At 33.5% G+C, this 22,243-nt stretch overlaps 1 protein-coding gene across 1 annotated transcript in view; it reads right to left on the reverse strand.

Moving 5' to 3' along the window:
- The window catches only part of LOC114896587, a 171,423-nt gene that overhangs the window by 14,210 nt on the left and 134,970 nt on the right, over positions 1–22,243 (reverse strand). The window contains exon 4 of the mRNA XM_029224607.1: positions 20,205–20,298. Coding sequence (XP_029080440.1) covers positions 20,259–20,298 — 40 coding nt within the window. The 3' untranslated portion in view covers positions 20,205–20,258. The remainder of the gene's footprint in view (positions 1–20,204; positions 20,299–22,243) is intronic.

The raw sequence follows: 22,243 nt of genomic DNA on the forward strand, positions 1-22,243 counted from the left end.
GGGAATTTAACACCCCACTTTCACCAATGGACAGATCATCCAAAATGAAAATAAATAAGGAAACACAAGCTTTAAATGACACATTAAACAAGATGAACTTAATTGATATCTATAGGACATTCCATCCAGAAACAGCAGAATACACTTTCTTCTCAAGTGCTCATGGAACATTCTCCTGGATACATCATACCTTGGGTCACAAATCAAGCCTTGGTAAATTTAAGAAAACTGAAATCATATCAAGTATCTTTTCTGACCACAACGCTATGAGCCTAGATATCAATTACAGGAAAAAATCTGTAAAAAATATAAACACATGGAGGTTAAATAATACACTACTAAATAACCAAGAGATCACTGAAGAAATCAAAGAGGAAATCAAAAACTACCTAGAAACAAATGACAATGAAAACACAAAGACCCAAAACCTATGGGATGCAGCAAAAGCAGTTCTAAGAGGGAAGTTTATAGCAATACAATCCTACCTCAAGAAACATGAAGCATCTCAAATAAACAATCTAACCTTACACCTAAAGCAATTAGCGAAAGAACAAAAAAACCTCAAAGATAGCAGAAGGAAAGAAATCATAAAGATCAGATCAGAAATAAATGAAAAAGAAATGAAGAAAACAATAGCAAAGATCAATAAAACTAAAAGCTGGTTCTTGGAGAAGATAAACAAAATTGATAAACCATTAGCCAGACTCATCAAGAAAAAAAGGGAGAAGACTCAAATCAATAAAATTATAAATGAAAAAGGAGAAGTAACAAGTGACACTGCAGAAATACAAAGGATCATGAGAGACTACTACCAGCAACTATATGCCAATAAAATGCACAACCTGGAAGAAATAGACAAATTCTTGGAAAAGCACAACCTTCCAAGACTTGAGCCAGGAAGAAACAGAAAATATAAACAGACCAATCACAAGCACTGAAACTGAAACTGTGATTAACAATCTTCCAATAAACAAAAGCCCAGGACCAGAGGCCTTCACAGGCGAATTCTATCAAACATTTAGAGAAGAGCTAACACCTACCTTCTCAAACTCTTCCAAAATATAGCAGAGGGAGGAACACTCCCAAACTCATTCTACGAGGCCACCATCACCCTGATACCAAAACCAGAGAAAGATGTCACAAAGAAAGAAAACTACAGGCCAATATCACTGATGAACATAGATGCAAAAATCCTCAACAAAATACTAGCAAACGGAATCCAACAGCACATTAAAAGGGTCATACACTATAATCAAGTGGGGTTTATCCTAGGAATGCAAGGATTCTTCAATATATGTGAATCAATCAATGTGATACACCATATTAAGAAATTGGAGGATAAAAACCATATGATTATCTCAATAGATGCAGAAAAGCTTTCGACAAAATTCAACACCCATTTAAGATAAAAACCCTCCAGAAAGTAGGCATAAAGGGAACTTACCTCAACATAAGAAAGGTCATATAGGAGAAACCCACGGCCAACATCGTTCTCAATGGTGAAAACTGAAACCATTTCCTCTAAGATCAGGAACAAGATAAGGTTGTCCACTGTTACCACTATTATTCAACATAGTTTTGGAAGTTTTAGCCACAGCAGTCAGAGAAGAAAAAGAAATAAAAGGAATCCAAATCGGAAAAGAAGAAGTAAAACTGTCACTCTTTGCAGATGACATGATACTATACAAAGAGAATCCTAAAGATGCTACCAGAAAACTACTAGAGCTAATCAATGAATCTGGTAAAGTAGCATGATCCAAAATTAATGCACAGAAATATTTTGCATTCCTATACATTAAAGATGAAAAATCTGAAAGAGAAATTAAGGAAACACTCCCATTTACCATTGCAATGACAACAAAAACATACCTAGGAATAAACCTACCTAAGGAGACAAAAGACATGTATGTAGAAAACTGTAAGACACTGATGAAAGAAATTAAAGACGATACAAAGAGATGGAGAGATATACCATGTTCTTGGATTGGAAGAATCAACATTGTGAAAATGACTATACTACCCAAAGCAATGTACAGATTCAATGCAATCCCTATGAAATTAGCAATGGCATTTTTCACAAAACTAGAACAAAAAATTTCACAATCTATATGGAAACACAAAAGTCCCTGAATAGCCAAAGCAATCTTGAGAAAGGAAAATGGAGCTGGAGGAATCAGGCTCCTGGACTTCAGAGTATATTACAAAGCCACAGTAATCAAGGCAGTATGGTACTGGCACAAAAGCAGAAGTATAGATCAATGGAACAGGATAGAAAGCCCAGAGATAAACCCATGCACATATGGTCACCCTATACTTGATGAAGGAGGCAAGAATACACAATGGAGTAAGACAGCCTCTTCAATAAGTGGTGCTGGGACAACTGGACAGCTATATGCAAAGAAATCAAACTGGACTACTTTCTCACACCATATACAAAAATAAGCTCAAAATGGATTAAAGACTTAAATATAAGAGTTTAAACCATAAAGATTCTCGAAGAAAACAAAGACAGTATGTTCTTTGACATCAGTCTTAGCAATATTTTTTTGGACATGTCTCCTCAGGCAAGGGAAATAAACGCAAAAATAAACAAATGGGACTATATCAAACCAAAAAGCTTTTGCACAGCAATGGAAATTATCAACAAAATGAAAAAGCTTCATATTGAATGGGAGAAAAACATTTGCAAGCAATATATATGATATGGGGTTAATATCTAAAATATACAAAGAAATCATACAACTCAATAGCCAAAAAAAAAAAAAAGCCTATTAAAAAATGTGCAGGGAATCTGAATAGAAATTTTTCCAAAGAAGACATACAGATGGCCAACAGGCACATAAAAAGATGCTCACCATCACTAATCATGAGTAAACCACATGAGATATCACCTCACACCTGTCAAAATGGCTATTATCAGAAGGACAACAAATAACAAGTGTTAGAATGTGGAGGAAAGGGAACACTTAAGCACTGTTGGTGAGAATGTAAATTGCTGTAGTCACTGTGGAGTACAGTATAGAATTATCTCAAAAAATTAGAACTACCATATGATCCAGCAATTCCACTTCTGGGTATTTTTCCAAAGAAAACAAAAACACTAATTCAAAAAGATATATGCACATTATATAATGTTCACAGAAGCATTATTCACAATAGCAAAGATATGGAAGTAGCCTAAGTGCCCTCTGACAGATGAATGGCTAAGGAAGACCTGGTATATATATACACACATGCACAGTGGAATATTACTCATCCGTAAAGAAGGATGAAATCTTTCCATTTGCCACAACATGCATGGACCCATAGGGTATCATGCTAAGTGAAATGAATTAAAGAGAGAAAGACGAATACTATATGATTTCACTGATATGTGGAATCTAAAAAACAAAATAAGTGAACAAACATAACAAAACAAAACAGAGTCACAGATACAGAGAACAAACAGGTGGTTGCCAGAGGGGAGGAGGGGAGGAGGATAAGTGAAATAGGTGAGGGAAATTAAGAGGTACAAACTTCCAGTTACAAAATAAATGAAACATGGGAATGAAATAGACAGTATGGGAAATACAGTCAGTAATAATGTATTTGTATGGTGACATAGTAACTAGATTTACTGTGATCATTTTGTAATGAAAAGAAATATGGAATCACTATGTTGTCACCAGGTACTAATCTAGTGATATAGGTCAATTATACTTCAAAAAACAAACAACCAAATACACTCAAAGAAAAAGAGAACAGATTTCTGGCTAACAGAGGAAAGGGGAGGGACAGAGGAAACTGGATGAAGGTGGTCAAATGTACAAACTTCCAGCTATAAAATAAATAAATACTAGGGATGTAATATACAACATGATTAATATGATTAAACTGCTGTATGTTAAATATGAAAGTGGTTAGGAAAGTGAATCCTAAGAGTTCTTTCTCATCACAAGTAAAATACATTCTTTTATTTTATACCTATATGAGACGATGGAGGTTCATTAAACTTATTGTGGTAATCATTTCATGATGTACTTAAGTCAAATCATTATGCTGTACACTTTAAACTTATACAGTGCTATATGTTAATTATATCTCAATAGACCTGGAAGAAAAAATCCTTCTGTATTCTTGGAGAAATCAAATGAAGAAGTTACAATATATTAATACCAATATTAATGAAAAAGAGAAGTAATAATAAGGGTTAAAAATCACATTTGGATTTGGAAACTTTTTACATTAAATACAAAAAGAAATCCTATGCAGAAACATTACTGGAGACATTTAATTAAAATTTAATTTGCTTTAAATAAATTCTTTTACTATAACTTATAGAAGAGAGGCACTTGGTGACAACTATTTGTATTAACTTTATACTTCATGAAAGCATTTGCTTTGTTATGAAAAGTTTTGGTTTAAAGTTTCTAAGAAAAATAAGTAATTAAACAGAAAAGTTGGGGAATGAAGAGTCCATATAAGTGACAGACAAAAGAATCTATAAAAATAACTAATAGCCAAGTGATGCTTATAGGCAACTTAAAAAAAATTGACTGCTAAAAATGTAAAACAAGAAGTAGGTATATAGCAAGATCACAAAATTGCTTCTAGTCACACATTTCACTTAGTAGAAATGAAATCTTATAATTTAAGCCTATTAGAGTAGTTATCTGGGTGAAGCAAAAACACAGTACAATGTCATTATTTCATGTCTTCACAACTGTATGACATGCAAGCTATGTAAAATCCATTAACTAATGTGGAATACAGCAAGGAAAGTTCTACTATGTAAGTTCAACAATGTAATACACATTGTTGAATATTTTCAAGTCCCATACATAGAGATTAAAGTATAACTGCATAATATAAAGTAAAAATAAACACATTTGTACAATTAGCAAGAAGCCCCAAATTATACACTATATGTAATTTCATATAATATAACCCTTCCTTCTGGTTTGCTCTTCATTGCCTTTCTTGTTCTCTAACCCCTCACATTTTAAAACTTAGCCCCAAGGCCCAGAATTATACAGTCCATCCTACCCACTCTAGCTCATAGTATGCTCCCCTTTCTCTGGACTCTTGGTTGAGAGTACTACCCACTTAAAAGTCATGAGATAGAGCAAAAAGCCAACTGATTTTTTTCCCATAGCACAGAGATAATCCATCGTATGTTTATTTCTAACGTCATTTAAAAAAATTTATTAAAGTAATTCATGATGCTGGTAAAATTCAAAGAGCACTGCAGGTTGTAAAGTGAAAAATAAAAGCCCCGTCTCTCTCTCCACAGATGAACACCATTATAATTTCCTTCATATCTCATTCTATAGATTTTATACACCTGTCTTAGAAACTCTTGGGGACAAATGTATTTAGGAATCTGGAGTTTTACAGATTTAGAAAGATAATTTGATGCATTTATTGAATTTTACCACTAACACCAGTCAATGGTGTCTAGCCAGCAGCTCATAATCAAAGACATTCATGTTATCTGCAGTGAATATTCACCCTTTGATATAAACATAGAACATAAATAATTTCACATATTAACAAGTAGCTTTTATTTTTTTCCTCAGAGGATATTTTATTCCTCCAGCTTTGCTGAGATATAATTGGTATATTTCTGTACAACGTGATAATTTGATACACATAGTGCAAAATGATTACCTCAGTAAGGTTAGTTAACCCATCTATCACCTCACTTAATTACAGTTTTGTGTGTGTGTGTGTTTGTGGTGAGAACATTTAAGATCTACTCTCTTTACAACTTTCAAGTATATAGTATAAGTATTGTTAACTATAGGTACCATGCTAAATATCAGATCCCAAGAACTTATTCCTTTTGTAACTGGGAGTTTGTACACTTTGACCAAAATCTCCCCATTTCCCCTACTTCCCAGCTCTTGGCAATCACCCTTCTAATCTCTGTTTCTATGAGTTTGATTTTTTTTTTTAAAGACTTCACATATATGTGAGATCATGCAGTATTTGTCTTTCTCTGTGTGACATATTTCACTAAGCATAATGCCCTCAAGGTCCATTCATGTTGTCACAAATGGGAGGATTTCCTTCTCTTTTTACGGCTGAATAATATTCACATATACATACATATAGATATACAGTCATATGTAAATATATATATGTGATATGTATATATCACATTTTCACATATATATCTCATTTTCATTATGCATTCATTCATCAATGGACACTTAGGTTGTTTCCATGTTGTGGCTATAGTGAATAATGTTGCAATAAGCATGGGGGTGCAGGTATCACTTTGAGATAATGATTTCATTTCCTTCCAATATATTCCCAGAAGTGGGATATATATATGCAGATGTGGGGCCATATGGTAGATCTATTTTTAATTTTTTCCATAATATTTTCCATAATGGATATACCAATTTACATTCACCCTTAGGGTTCCCTTTTCTCCACACCATTGCCAACACATGTTGTTTATTTATTTTTTGATAACAGCCATTCTTACAGGTGTGAGGTGATATCTCATTGTGGTTTTGATTTGCATTTCCCTGATGATTAGTGAGGCTGAACTCCTTTCCCGGTACCTGTTGGCCACCTGTATGTCTTTTTTTGAAAAATGTCTATTCAGGTCCTATGCCCATTTTTAAACCAGATTGTTCACTTTTTGGCTATTGAGTTGTATGAGTTCTTCATATATTTTGGATATTAACCTCTTATCTGGTGTGTGGTCATAAATAGCTTTTAAATTCTCAATGAACTCAGGTGGGCTCTTAATGTTCCCTGGTCAGTCAGGTTTTACCGCCAACATGTACTGAGGGAAAAAGAACCTTTTGTATTTCAGAGCCTTTTTCCTTTTAGAATTGCAATTATAGACCTGTATTAACACTACCTTTTAGAATTGCAATTATAGACCTGTATTAACTCTACCCACGGAAACACAATATATTACCATATACCTAAATGATAAATTGTGTCCTTTTATTCATTCACATGCTTCACTATAAATGAAACGCAATCTTGTTCTTAGTCATGGTATTCAATGACTGAAATCTAAGAACACTACATATTTGACTCTCACTAAATACAGGTAGTAACTTAGGACCCACTAGTAAAGGGTCTCATTGTTGAGTTATTTCTGGATTTGTGTATATTTCCTAGAAGCAGCTTATACAGAGAATTCAGAAAAGAGAACTCAGTTAGTTGGGTCAAGTGAAAATGCTCTATCACATGGCATGTGGTGTATTCATTCAATGTCTAACTATTGTCTCCAACACTGTAACATCATGCCTTGCATTGCTTCTGGATGTACCCCATCCACATTCCCTCTTTGCTATTGATTGTGGGTTATAATTATTTATATCTTTTATATATGTTTGGTTCAGCCTTTGATATTTGCCTCCTTTCATTTCCAACTTCTTTTTTTCCCCCTCTGTATGTTCCCTTACCAGCTGTTTTCACTAGATGTTCAATCTGGTTAATAATCCTTCCAACTCTTTTGATATTTTGTAAGCATTTGTTTCATAGTCTCATAAAGTTTTTACACACTAAAACTTTTAAGCATTTTGAGTTAACAAATGATCAGAAACACATAAAATCCGTATAAACAATTTTATATACTATGTTAAGCTCAAAATAAGTATGATGTTCATTTAAAAAACTGCATAATATAAGCTTAATTGTAAAAAGATTAAATAAGTAAGCACTCTGAAATGCATTCCTGCCTTAAATGGTCACTACCTGCCTGTCACCTCAATTTTTTAAAAATTATTTATTTATTATTTATTTATTTATTTTTGCTATACAGTAGGTCCTTGTTGGTTATCCCTCTTAAGCACAGCAGTGTGTACTTCTCAATCCCAAACTCCCAGTCCATCCCCACCCCCTCAATTTTTTAATTGAGATCTTATCTTATATTTGCCACCTGCTAATATAGTAAGAATAAGAAGCATGGTTTATTAAGGATCATTTAATGCTTGTACATTTATGTCTAGAATGAGCATGTAAAAAACATGTTCAGCTAAACCTCAGGGAAACATATCTAAGTTTTGTATAAATATAAATAAGCATATATGTATTCCTTTTAAAATTACTAAGATAAGAACATTCTATGTATAATGTCCTATAACTCAGTTAAAAAAAAATTTAACAAGGGTATCCTTCCATTATACCACAGAGATCTGCTTGTTTAGACTGGATGAGACCTAAGTCATGCAGCTGAATGCAGCTGGAGAAAAACCAATAAATACACTGACTGGTCTCACTTTTAAACTCATGAAGAACTCAAGTGGGCTCTTAACACTCTCAGCCAATCATAGTATAATTTCTTAGTCCATTTAATCTCTCATTTTCCTAGATAATGTCTTCACACCTTCTGTTCCTTGAGTCCTCTCTCTCGCACTCCACATCTAGTCTGTCAGGAATCCAGTTGATTTAATTTCAAATTACATCCAAGCTCCAATGACTTCTCACCACTTCCACTGCTATTCCTCTGGTCTAAGGCACCATTATTTCCAAATTACGTCCCAGATTTTACACTTGCTCCCCATCAGCCTATTTGTAATAATTATCATTGGTAAAACCAGAGTAAGCTTTTTAGAAATTTGTCAGATCATGTTACTTCTCTGCTAAGACAAAGTCCAATGGATATCATTATCTTTTTGGCCCCATATCCTATCACTATCCCTCTTGCTCTGCTAAAGACACACTGGCCTCTAACCCTTTTATTTAAAACATCTGACATGTCCCTCTCCCAAGGAGTCTACACTGGTTGTTCTTGCTACCTGGGAACATTCTTTCCTCAGATATCCACATGACTAACCCCCTTGCTTCTTTTAAGTCTTTGCTTAAATTTGCTCTTTCTTGGTAAGACTTACCCTGCTAATCATATTTAACATTGCAACACCTTCTCCCAATTCCACTGACACTGCCAATACAACTTACTCTGTTTTATGCTTTTTTCCATAGCACATATTATCTTCTGAAGTACAACACTATGTATGTATTATGATTATTTTTAAATGTCCCTCTCCCACCACTTGAAGGTAAGCTCCATAAGGGTTTGGATCTTTGTTTTGTTCACTGATCCCAAGCACCTAAAACACTGCCTGGCACAAAGTAGGCCCTCAATAAATATTTGAGAAAAAAAATGAACAAAAGTTTATTCATTTAATTTAAGTTAAGATATATATTTATTTTAATAATTTTTAAAAGCTTAAAATATTTTATAGTAAAATTTACCTCCCACTCCTGTTCTCCATCTATCTAATTCCTATTCTCTCTCCATGAGATAATGTCATCACTGTTATTATTTCCTTGTGTATCATTGCAGTGATTTTTCTGCATAAGTAAGCATATAAAAATGAACGTTCTCTTCCCCATTATCTTTGAACCACAAAGGTAGCATCCTATACATACTGTTCTGTATGTGTAATATTTTAATTTTAATTGTAACTTGAAAAACTAGGCCATGAAGATTTTTCTTTATTAGAAATAGCAAGTTCCTGGTTTGCTTTTAACAGATGCATAGTATTTCATCTGGATGGCCCATAGTTAAATTTGTCCCATATAGATGCACATTAGGTCTCTCCAACATTTGCTATTAAATATTGCTAAGAATAACTTTGTACCTATCTCATAAAGTAATATATCAGTGGATAAACTCTTAGAAGTAATTAACTAGGTCATTGGAAAACATGCTTTTCTAATTTTGACAGATACTGCCAATTACCCTCCATATGATTTGTGTCTATATACAGTCCACCAGGAACATAAAAGAATGCCTCCATTCTCACCAAAACTATTATATCCAATTTTGAGAATTTCAGGAATTCCAATAGGTGACAGGTAGTATTTCATGGTGGCTTTTCTTTTATTAAGAGTGAAGTTGAAATTTTCATATGCTTACGAGGCATTTGTATTTCTTTTTCTGTAAACAGCCTGTTCACATACTTTGTCATTTTTCTGACTGCAATGTTAGTCTTTTAACTTATTTTGTATTTTTTAGGTATATTAAAAAAAATTTAGCCACTTTGGTGTTGGGAAAGCTGGACAGCCACATGTAAATCAATGAAGTTAGAACACTCCCTCACGCCATACACAAAAATAAACTCAAAATGGCTTAAAGACTTAAAAGATATGACCCCATAAAACTCCTAGAACAGAACATAGGCAAAACAGTCTCTGACATAAATTGTAGCAATGTTTTCTTAGGTCAATCTCCCTAGGAAAAAGAAATAAAAGCAAAAAGAAACAAATGGGGCCTAATGAAACTTACAAGCTTTTGCACAGAAAAGGAAACCATAAACAACAAAAAGACAACCTAGGGAGTGGGAGAAAATATCTCAAATGATGTGACCCACAAGGGCTTAATTTTCAAAACATACAAACAGCTCATACAACTCAATATTAAAAAAACAAACAACCTAATCAAAAAATGGGCAGAAGACCTAAAGAGACATTTCTCCAAAGAAGACATACAGATGGCTAACAGGTACATGAGACAATGCTCAAAATCACTAATTATTAGAGTAATGCAAATCAAAACTACAATGAGGTATCACCTCGCACTGTTCAGAATGGCCATCATCAAAAAGCCTGCAAGTGATAAATGTGAGAGAGGGTATGGAGAAAAAGGAAACTTCCTACACTGTTGGTGGGAATATAAATTGGTGCAGCCGCTATGGAGAACAGTATGTAGGTTCCTTAAGAAACTAAAAATAGAGTTACCATATGATCCAGCGATCCCACTCCTGGGCATATATCTAGAAAAGACGAAAACTCTAATTCAAAAAGACACATGCAACCCAATGTTCACAGCAGCACTATTTACAATAGCCAAGATATGGAAGCAACCCAAGTGTCAATCAGCACAGGATGGATAAAGAGGATGTGGTACATATATACAATGGAATATTACTCAGCCATAAAAAAGAACAAAATAATGCCATTTGCAGTGACATGGATGGACCTAGAGATTATCAAATTTAAGTGAAGTCAGATAAAGACAAATATCATGATATCACTTATTTGTGGAACCTAAAAAAATGATACAAATGAACTTATTTACAAAACAGAAACAACTCACAGACATAGAAAACAAGCTAATGGTTACCAAAGGTGAAAGGAGGGAGAAGGATAAGTTAGGCATTTGGGATTAACAGATACACACCTACTATACATAAAACAGATAAATGACAAGGACCTAATGTATAGCACTGGGAGCTATATTCAGTATCTTGTAATCACCTATAATGGAAAAGAATCTGAAAAAGAATATATATATAACTGAATCACTTTGCTATATACCTGAAACACAATATTGTAAATCAAACTATACTACAATAAAAAAATTTTTTTTTAAATTTAGTCACTTTGGGCTTCCCTGGTGGCGCAGTGGTGGGGAGTCTGCCTGCCGATGCGGGGGATGCGGGTTTGTGCCCCGGTCTGGGAGGATCCCACGTGCCGCGGAGTAGCTAGGCCCGTGAGCCATGGCCGCTGGGCCTGCGTGTCCGGAGCCTGTGCTCTGCGGTGGGAGAGGCCACAGCAGTGAGAGGCCCGCATACCCCCCGCGGGAAAAAAAAAAAAAATTTAGTCACTTCAGTAAGAATTGCAAACTTTTTTTTTCTATGTTCAAGTTTGAGTTTTGCTTCTGTGTGTGTGTGTTTGTGTTGCAAAATGAGGTCAGATTTATTAGTCATGTCATTTTGCAGCTTATAGATCTTGTTTTGAAGACATTTTTCTACTCTAAAGTCAAAATAAGAAAAAAAGAAACCACTCCCATGTTTACTGAGAACCTCTGTAGCTTCATATTTTACATTTAAATATTTGATACATTTATAATATATCTTGGTGTATGGTGTGAGGTATGGATTCAACTTTTCTTTCCAGATGGCTAACCAGTTGTCCCAACATGTCTTAAACAATTGCCCACTGATATGAGATGCCATCTTTATTATTTTCAATATTCCTGCATTTATTAAGTCTATTGCTGAAGTTTATAATCCTGTTCATTCTGTCATTTCCTACACCAATATAGCCGTTTCCAACTAGGTTTCTGTGAGAGAATTAAATTCTACAAAAATACGTGAATAAAATTTTCTTAACTATCCCAAGGGTAGTACTTTCCTGATTTTCCCAAGTATGGTACATAGTACCATTCTAGATGCATAGGAAGTTAATTCACTACATACATTGGCTAAATAATGGCCACCCAAAGTTATCACGTCCTAATCCCTGTAAACTGTAAATGTCACCTTATAAGGAAGAAGGGTCTTTTCAGATGTGATTAAATCAAGGATTCTGAAATGAGGACATTGTCCTGGATTATTCAGGTGAGCCCTAAATGCAATCACAAGGGCCCTTATAAGAGAAAATCAGACACACACAGAAATGGAGGAGGCAATGTGGCCATGGAGCCCAAGACTGAAGCGGGGATGTGGCCATAAGCCAAGGAATGCTGGCAGCCACCACAAGCTCGAAGAGATGAGGAAACAATTCTCCCTGGAGCCTTAGAAGGAGAATAGCCCTTGATTTTGATTTTGGTCCAGGGACACTACTTTCAGACTTCTAGCATCTGGAACTGTGAAAGAATAAAAAATCTGTTGTATTAAACCACCAAGTTTGTGGTAATTGTTATAGAAGCCATAGGAAACTAATAATATTCTTAGGTTTATGGCACATACTCAAACAATATACGTAAGCACAATGTGGCACTAGGGCTTAATTTAAAATTATTTTGTTACACATGAAAATTACCCATATGGATACATTAATCTTGTGTTACAATAGCTTAGTGAATGCTATTATTTGTAGTAGTCACTCAGTTGATTAAGTAAAATCCACTGGATGGTAGTTCCAAGTATATAATCATATGATCTGCACATGGAGCTTTTAACTTCATCTTTCTAAATTTCTTTTATAGTTCTAGTATTTTTCTCTTGGCTTTTTGCCCTCATCACAATGTCAAATGATAGTCATGACAGTGGGCATCTTTGCAATGTTCCTGACTTGTGCAAATGCTTTCAGTGTTTCCTCATTCTTCCCTCACCCCCACGCCTGGCTGATTTGTTCTGTACTGAAAGAATTAATAAACTTTCCAAGTCTGGTGTGTTTTTGACTATTTTCCCTTGTACCTACATTGTTTTTGCTTTATAAGTGTTGGCACCATGTTATTTGGTTTGCAGATATTCATAACTGCTACATCTTCATTGTGTATTGCACTTTTTGCATTAAAAAATGACTTTGTTCATCTCATTTGATGTTTATGTGGAACGACTGGTCTGGCCTGACATTAAGTATTTGCTTGCCTTTATCTGTCTTAATTTTAATTTTTATCCTTCTTTAGTTTTCAGTATTTTAAAAGCAATTTCTTGTATTTCTTGCATATATCAGAAAATAGCATTTTGCTCTGTGATTTAGTTGGAAATCCACTTTCTAAAAAACCAACACAAGCTAAAAGCCCATTTACATTAATTTTTCTCTTGGTTGATTCCCTTCAGTACAATCTTAAATGATAATTGTGACAGTGGGCATCTGATAAATGGAATTGCTTTTCATTCTTTTTATTTTAACTTACTTTAGGGATTTTTTTTTAAAAGAAATATTTTATCATTAGTTATCTTGTTTCTCTCCATGTGTAGCTTCTCTGTACATATCTTTGTTCCAGTAGTTATGTTTTTATAACTTTATGCAACTTTGTATTTATAAATTAACTTAGTTAATTTATACAACTTTGTCTTTTACTTCCCTATTCAAAATCTATTAGTTCACTTCTATAAGCAATTAAGATATTAGCATATTTCCTGTTACTCTGTCCTGCTCTTTCTTTCCTTCATATTTCAGTTAATACTTTTTAGTATTTTCCTCTGTACTGTTAAACTCTGCTAATACTTTTATTATTTGCAGCTTTAATGGACATTCTTTGAGTTTCAAGTATTAAAGAAGTGGAAATCAACAAACTTATAACTACAAAACCCAGGAGGAAAAGGGGAGAAAATAGGTCAAGGTAGTGAGTAATTTCTATTTTTAGAGAATAGGATATAGTGTTTATATTTTGTTCTCATCTTTATTTTACAGTTAAATCCTTTCAATGCTCACTGCTTATCTTTCTGTGGTAATTTAAGGTATTTCCATCTGAATGGCAGTAGCTCATCTTCTAGGAATTTTTTTCAAAACAATATTCTTTGAGTTCAAAACTGTCTGTAGTCTTTATACCTAAAGACACTTTGAATTTAAAATACAAAATACTTTGTTTTTTATATGGTCATGTAGATGTTACTCCACTGTCAACTGGCCCTAAATGTTATTGTGGATAAATCAGAGACAAGGGCAAATATTTTTCCCCATTTCCCTCTAATCAGTGACTTAATCATTCTTTCTTCATGTTTAAAGTCTGGAAGTTCATGAAGCTATGTCTCAGTACTGACAGTTCTTGGTTAATTTTCCCTGGCCCATGGTGTGCCTTTTCCATATGTACCTTCTATTTTATAAAAGATATTAAATTTTATCCTTAAATATTTGTTCCTTTTTTTTCTTTAGTGTCTATCTCAATTTATCTATCAATACTTATAGACATAACACACAAAATTTTTTCTATGATTATTCTATTCTTTCTTTGGCTTCTTTTGTTCATTCTTCTCATTTTAACCTTTTATATTCCTTAAAACTACTTGCCATAATGTCTAGTCTCTCCTCTGTTCTTTCCAACTTCAACTTTGAAGTAAGTATTTCTTAAGTTTGTTTTGGCCAGCTCATAATTCACCTTCTGTCATTTTATAACACGTTTCCCAGAGTTCTTGCTTTCTGGATCAGTTCTGCTTCTAGAGTTGATTGCTTTATTCATTTTCTCTCTTCTCTCTCTGTCTCTGTGTCTTTCTATCCATCACTCCGTGTCTCTCTCTTTCCTTTTCTTTCTTTATGGAGAAACACATTTAAATATATTTTCAGTAATATTAGGATTCAGTTGTAATCTCCAAACTCTGAAATAGGCAAAAGCAGCTGAGACCTGATAGTAGCCACATGAGCGTAAGTGAAGAGAAGCAGTTTTGGAGAAATGTAGTGGTAAAGGACACCACGGTGTGGATCTCAGAAAGTGATGGCAAAAAATATGCCCTGAAGGTACATAACACACCCTAAGTTGTTACAGGCCTTGTTTATAATCACAGGTATGGGAACATAGGTGAGTTGTGTTATCAGCAGAATCCAGCAGACTCCGTTAGATTTAGAGAAGTAAAGAAGGTAGGGGTTACACACAGAATACATAAACAAGCCATATTTACAGGAAATATTTTGTGTCTGTGGCAGCAGAGAAGACTGCTCCTTGGAAAGCAAATTGGGAACAATACTCTGGACCCTCTCCACCAACACACACACACACACACACACACACACACACGCATACATGCCAGGTAAAACCATTACATTCGGTCATGAGTAATAAAAAAAAGGACTAGCACGGCACTGATAACAAGGATACTCTAAGCGAATGAAAAGAATAGCAAAACACAATGACAGGCAGCAACTGATCACTAGAAAAATGTTACTACAATACAAGGGAGAGGTTGGAAAATGGAACATTTGCATGTTTGTTAGCCATCTGCATTTCTTCTTTGATAAATTACATGTTCAAGTTTTATAAAAATGGGTTGTCTTTTCCATATTGAATTGTTGACACTCTTTGTATATTAAGAAAATCAGCATCTTCCTTGTTGTAGCTACTAACTATTAGTTCTTAGGTTTTGAAGTGCTTTTTAAAGTTAATTTATAGATCTTTCTAATTATTTAAAATTTTTATAGTAAAAATTACACATCTATTATTTTATGGCTTTTAAAGAGTTGCTTTTAAAACAAAATACTAAAGTCACAGTTATCATCCAATGTTTTCCAAAGATGTTTTAAATTTCAGAAATTACATCAATCCTATGTTCAAAACCCACCAATGGATTCTTGTAGAGTTAAAATAAAACCTAAACTTTAAATTCCTTAATAAGACCTCTAAGTCTCATACATAATTTGCCCCAGCAAGAATCTTTTTAGGGGAGAATATATATCTTTATATATATATATATATATATATATATATAACTTTATATATATATATATAAAGTTTTTTTTAAGTAAGAAAGAATTAAAAAGAAATAAAGATATAGTATGAAAGTGTGTAAGAAAAACTGAAATAAGATGGTAGAAACACATTCAAATGCATCAAAAATTATAACTATTATATGTTTATTTATCATTTCTTTTTGTTAGTGGGTCTATGAACTTCCTGCTTGTGCTCTCTACTCTTTTTTCTTTTTGTACATGGAAATACCTTTAATTATTCTTCTGATAATAAATGGTTACAATAAAGTGTCAAACTCTGGAGATAAAGTAAAAATCTTCCAAAGTTAACTACAATTTGGTATATACTGTACAGGACATTAGACTGGATGGTTGCCTATTTTTTTCCGAACACTTAACCTTCCCTGAACATAATAACCTTACTTGTTCTTTTGTCAAAATATTTACCTTTTACGCAACCTTAACACACGTAACCAGCAGTATGGCAAAGGTTTTAAGAGATGTAAAGAAGTCAATTCAGAGCATTGTTAACCAAAGTTTCTGGTTATAGAATAGTAGAAAACTATTGGAGTTCAGGATTAATTTAGGTATGTGTCAGTGGCAGTTTAAGTCAAGCAAGATTGGGCAGATCAGAGCCCACTGGTCAGGGTTAGGACATTAGCTCAAAACAGTGACTATTACATGGCTCAGGTGTGGACACTGAGATTGTCTAGGTATTTCCTGACTGAAAGGAAAGTGGGTCTGGGCTATTATACCTGCAGGTGGGAGGACAATCAGGTGTTAGCAGTACCCATGAGAGGGGGACTGGAAGAAGCTGAGGGGAAAACTTGAATAGATCAAAAGGGATTAAAGACATAAATAGCATTCAAAGAAATCTCACAACCAGATACTTTTACATATGAGTTTTAACATACATTAAAGAAACAGTAAATTCGTATTATATAAAGTTATTCTAGAAAATAGAAAAAGAGTAAAAGCTGCTCATCTCATTTTATAAGGCCAGTGTAATCTTAATTGCAAAACCAGACAAGGAAAATGAAGAAAAAAGTATAGCACATTCCACTTAAAAATGTAGATTCTAAAATCCTAAATAAAATATTTGCTAACCAAATACAGTAATGTATTAAAATAATGCACCATGGTCAAGTAGGGTGTAAACTAGTAATGCAGGCATGGTTTAACATTAGAAATTCTATCCATATAATTCACAACATTAATATACCAGGATAAATAGCACATGATTATTTTAACAGATGCATAAAAAACATTTTATGGGTTTGAAAGTTATTTATGGTAAGAATGCATAACAAGCTAGAAATAAGAACCTTTCTTAATTTGGTAAAGATTTTATATTAAAAACCTTCAGCAAGCATTATGCTTAAGTGAGAAATTAGATATATTCTCTTTAAGATTAGGCATAAGATGAGAATGCCTACTGTCAGTACTACCATTTAACATAGTTCCAGAGGAACTGACCAAAGGTATTGGAAAGAAGAAAGAAGTAAAAGTATGTAAGGATAAGGAAATTAGAAATAAAACCGTCATTATGTATAGTTGATAATATGATCATCTCCCTATAAAAATGAAAGAGAGTACAGTAATGTTATTAAGAATGAGAATTCAGTGTTAGAACCAAGGTCAAGTTTCAAAAACTCAGTAGCATTTCTGTACACCAGCAGTAGACTTCAAGAAAATATTTTTAATTGAATATTTAAAACATGAATATCTACTTAAAGGACATCATGCATAAAATTAAAAAGTTGAAAAAAATGGAAGATTGTTTTTAATATCTAAAACTGATAGGAAATGACGATCTAAAATATATAATAAACTCTTAAAGAACATTAACCAACAGATAGGAACCCAAATGAAAAATAAAGAATATGAACAGGGAATTTCAGAAGAGGGAAGCCAAAAGGCCAATAAGAATATCAAAGAGATACTCAAACTCATTAGTGATAAGAATTCAAATTAAAACAGTGAGCTATAGAATTACACACATTAGATTGAGAGTATTAGAAAGCTAGATAATGTCAAGGGTTGGCAGGAAGGAGGGGGTTACCGCTGGTGAAAGTGTGGTCCAAGTATTTATTTGGCAGAGCATCTGGCAGGACTCAGAAAAATTAAGTATAAACCCAGCAATTCTGTTCCTGGGTATATATCCCAAAGAAATCCTTGCAAAGTTCTATGCTAGGAGAAATATGAGGATGTTCATCATGGCATTGTTTGTTACAACAGAAAATTGGAAGCAATCTGGGTGGAAATCACTGGAAATGTGGATAGTTAAAACATGATAGCTACAAACCTTGGAATACTATGCAGCAGTTAGAAGCAATGTAAACACAACAACATAAATAAATGATAAAAATGTAAAGATAAGTAAAATGAAACAGTAATAAAGAGAATGAGTTACACAGCACAATACCATTTATGCATATTAAAATTTAACTTGCATAAGTGGGGGAGAAGGCATAAGATATAGTTAAGACAAGCTCAACCGTGAGATAACTGTTGAAGCTGAGAGACAGGCACATGAAAGTTCATGATATTATACTCTCTTTTCTTTTTTATTTATTTAAAAATTTCCACTTAAAATATTAAAAAAATACATATATATAAACGAATACTCATGTTCTGAAAATACATATAAACAAAAGAGAACAGTGCAACAGATATTAGACTATCACATTAGAATGATTTCCTAGGAGTCCAGGTTAGCAGCATGAGAGTGGAAATGAGAATAAAAGAATATATATAAATAAATAAAGTGCTTCTCATGGACCAGTGATGACAGTGTGTCATGTGAACTAAGGAATGTGATTAACTCTATTTTCTATGCAAAAGGTACAGTGAAAAGGAAACCTTGGGCTTCCCTGGTGGCGCAGTGGTTGAGAGTCTGCCTGCCGATGCAGGGGACACGGGTTCGTGCCCCGGTCCGGGAAGAAGCACAACAGTGAGAGGCCCGCATACCGGAAAAAAAAAAAAAAAAAAAAGGAAACCTTTTTTTTTTTAACTGTCTAATTATCATAATTCAGAAAACAATTTAATAGCTCTTCTAAGCAACCAACTCACCATATAAAACTATAGAAACAAATTAAAAATAAGTAATATTTATATTTTCAAGAGAAGTCATTTTTGACAATAATATTCATCACAGAAAACTAGCAAAAATTACTAAGCTGCTAACCAGAAATTAAGGGGAAAAAATAGACTCTAAGTACCTACACTCAAAAAGAAGAAAAATAGAGAGCAAAGGAAAAAAAATTCCTGCACCAGAGGCTGTATACTGTTTTATTTGATTCACACAGTAGCAGAAGTGGAGTTTGTCACAGGAAAAATTTTATGCTGATATTGAAAAATTAGGACTTTTCAAAGTATTTCTGGTTTCTTCTGAAAAAAAAAATAACAAAATTTGATTTTACTGGTCTAATATTCCCACTTAGAAAGGATTCTAGAGCTAAACAAAAGTGCCCCATTAACAGGTCACATATTCTCCAAGGTTCCAGTGTACCTACCTGACACACGAAATTATTTAAAGTACCTTTTTTGCATTTTGTATTCTTTGTATCTCACTCAAAATTTTACCAAGTGTATTCAGAAATTTACTTAGTAACATAAGCATGTAAACAGTCATGGGAGACATGCACAGAATATAAGTGAAAGGATATGGTAAGTCAAAACAAATCTTTGGGGGCTCAAAAAATAGTGAAAAAGAGGTTTGGTATTCAGAGGTAATACTATTAGTATCTGAAACTATGACAGTGTTTTTTGGAGTGGTTAAAAAACACGCTTTTAATATGGTTAAGGACATAAATAAATTTAAAAAATACAGTGGATACTAGTTTCTGTAAAATTATTTTTTCAAGTTAAACTCTACTGAGTTATGCACACAGTGTTGATGGAAGCTTACTTAATCTCTTCTCCAGTCTTCTTAATTGGTTTGCACTCTTCCATAATACATCAATTTTATCAACTTCCCATTATAAATGAAATCTGATACTTCCTGTCAAGATGGTATTAGGGCATAAAAATTTGCTTCCAAATATGAATGAATGTGGTTGTGAGGTTGCTTAGGGCCAGTGACAAAAAGTAAGCAAGTTTAGCAAATTAAATTATAATTTGGCAGCCCTAACCATTTAAATTAGCTTATTTATGAGGCTATATTTATTACTTACCTTGAGTGTCTATTTTTTAAAGATCTTGTCTGTAAACCATATACCCTTCAATATCTACTTCCCATACGCAGAAACTGTTATCTTCAATAAGCATCTAAAAGAGAAACATAAGAAAATATCATGACTTTGAGGTTATAAATATTTTTCCACTTATTTTAAATATTAAAGGAGATCTTGAAATTATTTTTTATGATTTCTTTAATAACTGTGTGCAAAGGGAGGTATGCATCATAGGACATATTTTATGTAATTAAACTAATAATAATTCTTCCCTTTAGAAGATCAGAAAGTTTTGTGAAACATATATTTTGATCCCTGGCATAGAGTTTAATAGTTTCTATAAGTACTAATTTTATCTCGCTAACCTAGTTTCTATCAACATTATTAAGAAATATAATTTTAAACACATTGATTCTGATGTCCTACATGAATGTAGCCCTACCCTAGAAAATACTTTCCTTGTTCAGAATGAATAATTACCAAAAATATATTCTCAATTACATTTGAGTTGCCTATAAAAGTCAAAATCATAGAAATCAATTAGTTAAATATTCTGCCCTCATGAAAAGGTATTATTTACCCCTTATCACTTCAACTGTCCAATCAGTGCTTTACATCAACCTAGTAAAGCTTAGCAGGGGTCTTTTAAAAGAAATTGCCGCTAACAGAGAATTGGGATTATTCAGAGAAAATGCTCTTTGTTGAAATAATTTGATTCTGATTTCCTTTGATTTTTTAAATAAGCCTGAGACAAGCAGTTAGGGAAACAGGATTTGGATGCTACAGTGCCATACCTTTAGCATGTGGTTTTCAGTACTATGGATTCCAAAGCCAATCAATAACTTTTTGATTAGGAACATCATTGTTCCTTTCTGTCATTAGTGTAGATCCCTGTTTCAGTTGCAGCTACACATTAAAAACACCTGGGGCACTTCTAAATGTATGGAGACTCAGTCTCTTCCCTAAATATTCTGATTTAATTGGTATCACATGGAGGCCAGAAACTAGCTATTTTTCAAAAGCATTTAGGAAGGATATCTGTTCTGCAGGTTAAGAAACAATCTCACTGCAACTATTTGACTTAGTTTCTACAGATAACTAATAAGACATTAACTTAAAAAAAATACTTACTACAGATGTCTATGAAAACTAGTAAGATACTTGCTAATCTCATTACTCAATATTTAAAATGACTTCAAAGCTTCCATGACACACATAAACCTACCTCAACAATCTATAAGTTAGATTACATGGATCCAAGCATGGCATAAATGGTGGTTGTAGTGAATCCCAAACTATGATGCACTTAAGGACCAAAGGTACTATTTTAAAATAAAATATAGATTCCCAGGTGCCATGCCCAGGGATTCTGATTCAGAAGAACTAGGCTAATAGGAGTCTCTATTTTTAGAGTTATCTCTGGTGATCATAATACAAAAGGTCTACAGTCCCTGTAAAACAGTGCTCTAAGGGAGTTCCCTGACAGTCCAGTGGTTAGGACTCTGTGCTCTCACTGCCGAGGGCACAGAGTTGACCCTGGTTAGGGAACTAAGATCCCGCAAGCTGTATAGCGCGGCCAAAAACAAAACAAAAAAAACAGTGCTCCAAGTATTTATAAATAGTGACTATTACTAGAACTTCATTATAAGCATTTATAAAAAAACTTCTTGAGTTTATTCTGCGGTTACATTTCTGATCTTTAAAGATAATTCTAAAACCCACTGGTAAAAAGTAACTTTAAACAAGAGTAAATAGGATTTCAGCAATAAATCAATGTAGTTAAGCTAAAATAATGTTTATGGATCATATATTTTGTAAGCTTTGCTATCCTCCTAAATAAACTGTGTAGGTAATTGATAAAATACTTGTGGCCCAAAAAAGAGAAAATCAGGTTATATTCTATAATGAAAATTTAATCTAAAACCTCATATATAACTAGAAACATGCCCTCAATGTCTCAAAATTAAAATTTTTTGTCCTTAACTTAGTGGGGGGAAAAAGCTACTCTAATATCATTTGCTCTGTTTAAATACAAAGCC

The sequence above is a fragment of the Monodon monoceros genome, unplaced genomic scaffold (assembly GCF_005190385.1).
Source record: "Monodon monoceros isolate NGI ecotype Baffin Bay Population unplaced genomic scaffold, NGI_Narwhal_1 Super_Scaffold_16, whole genome shotgun sequence".
Lineage (NCBI taxonomy): Eukaryota > Metazoa > Chordata > Mammalia > Artiodactyla > Monodontidae > Monodon > Monodon monoceros.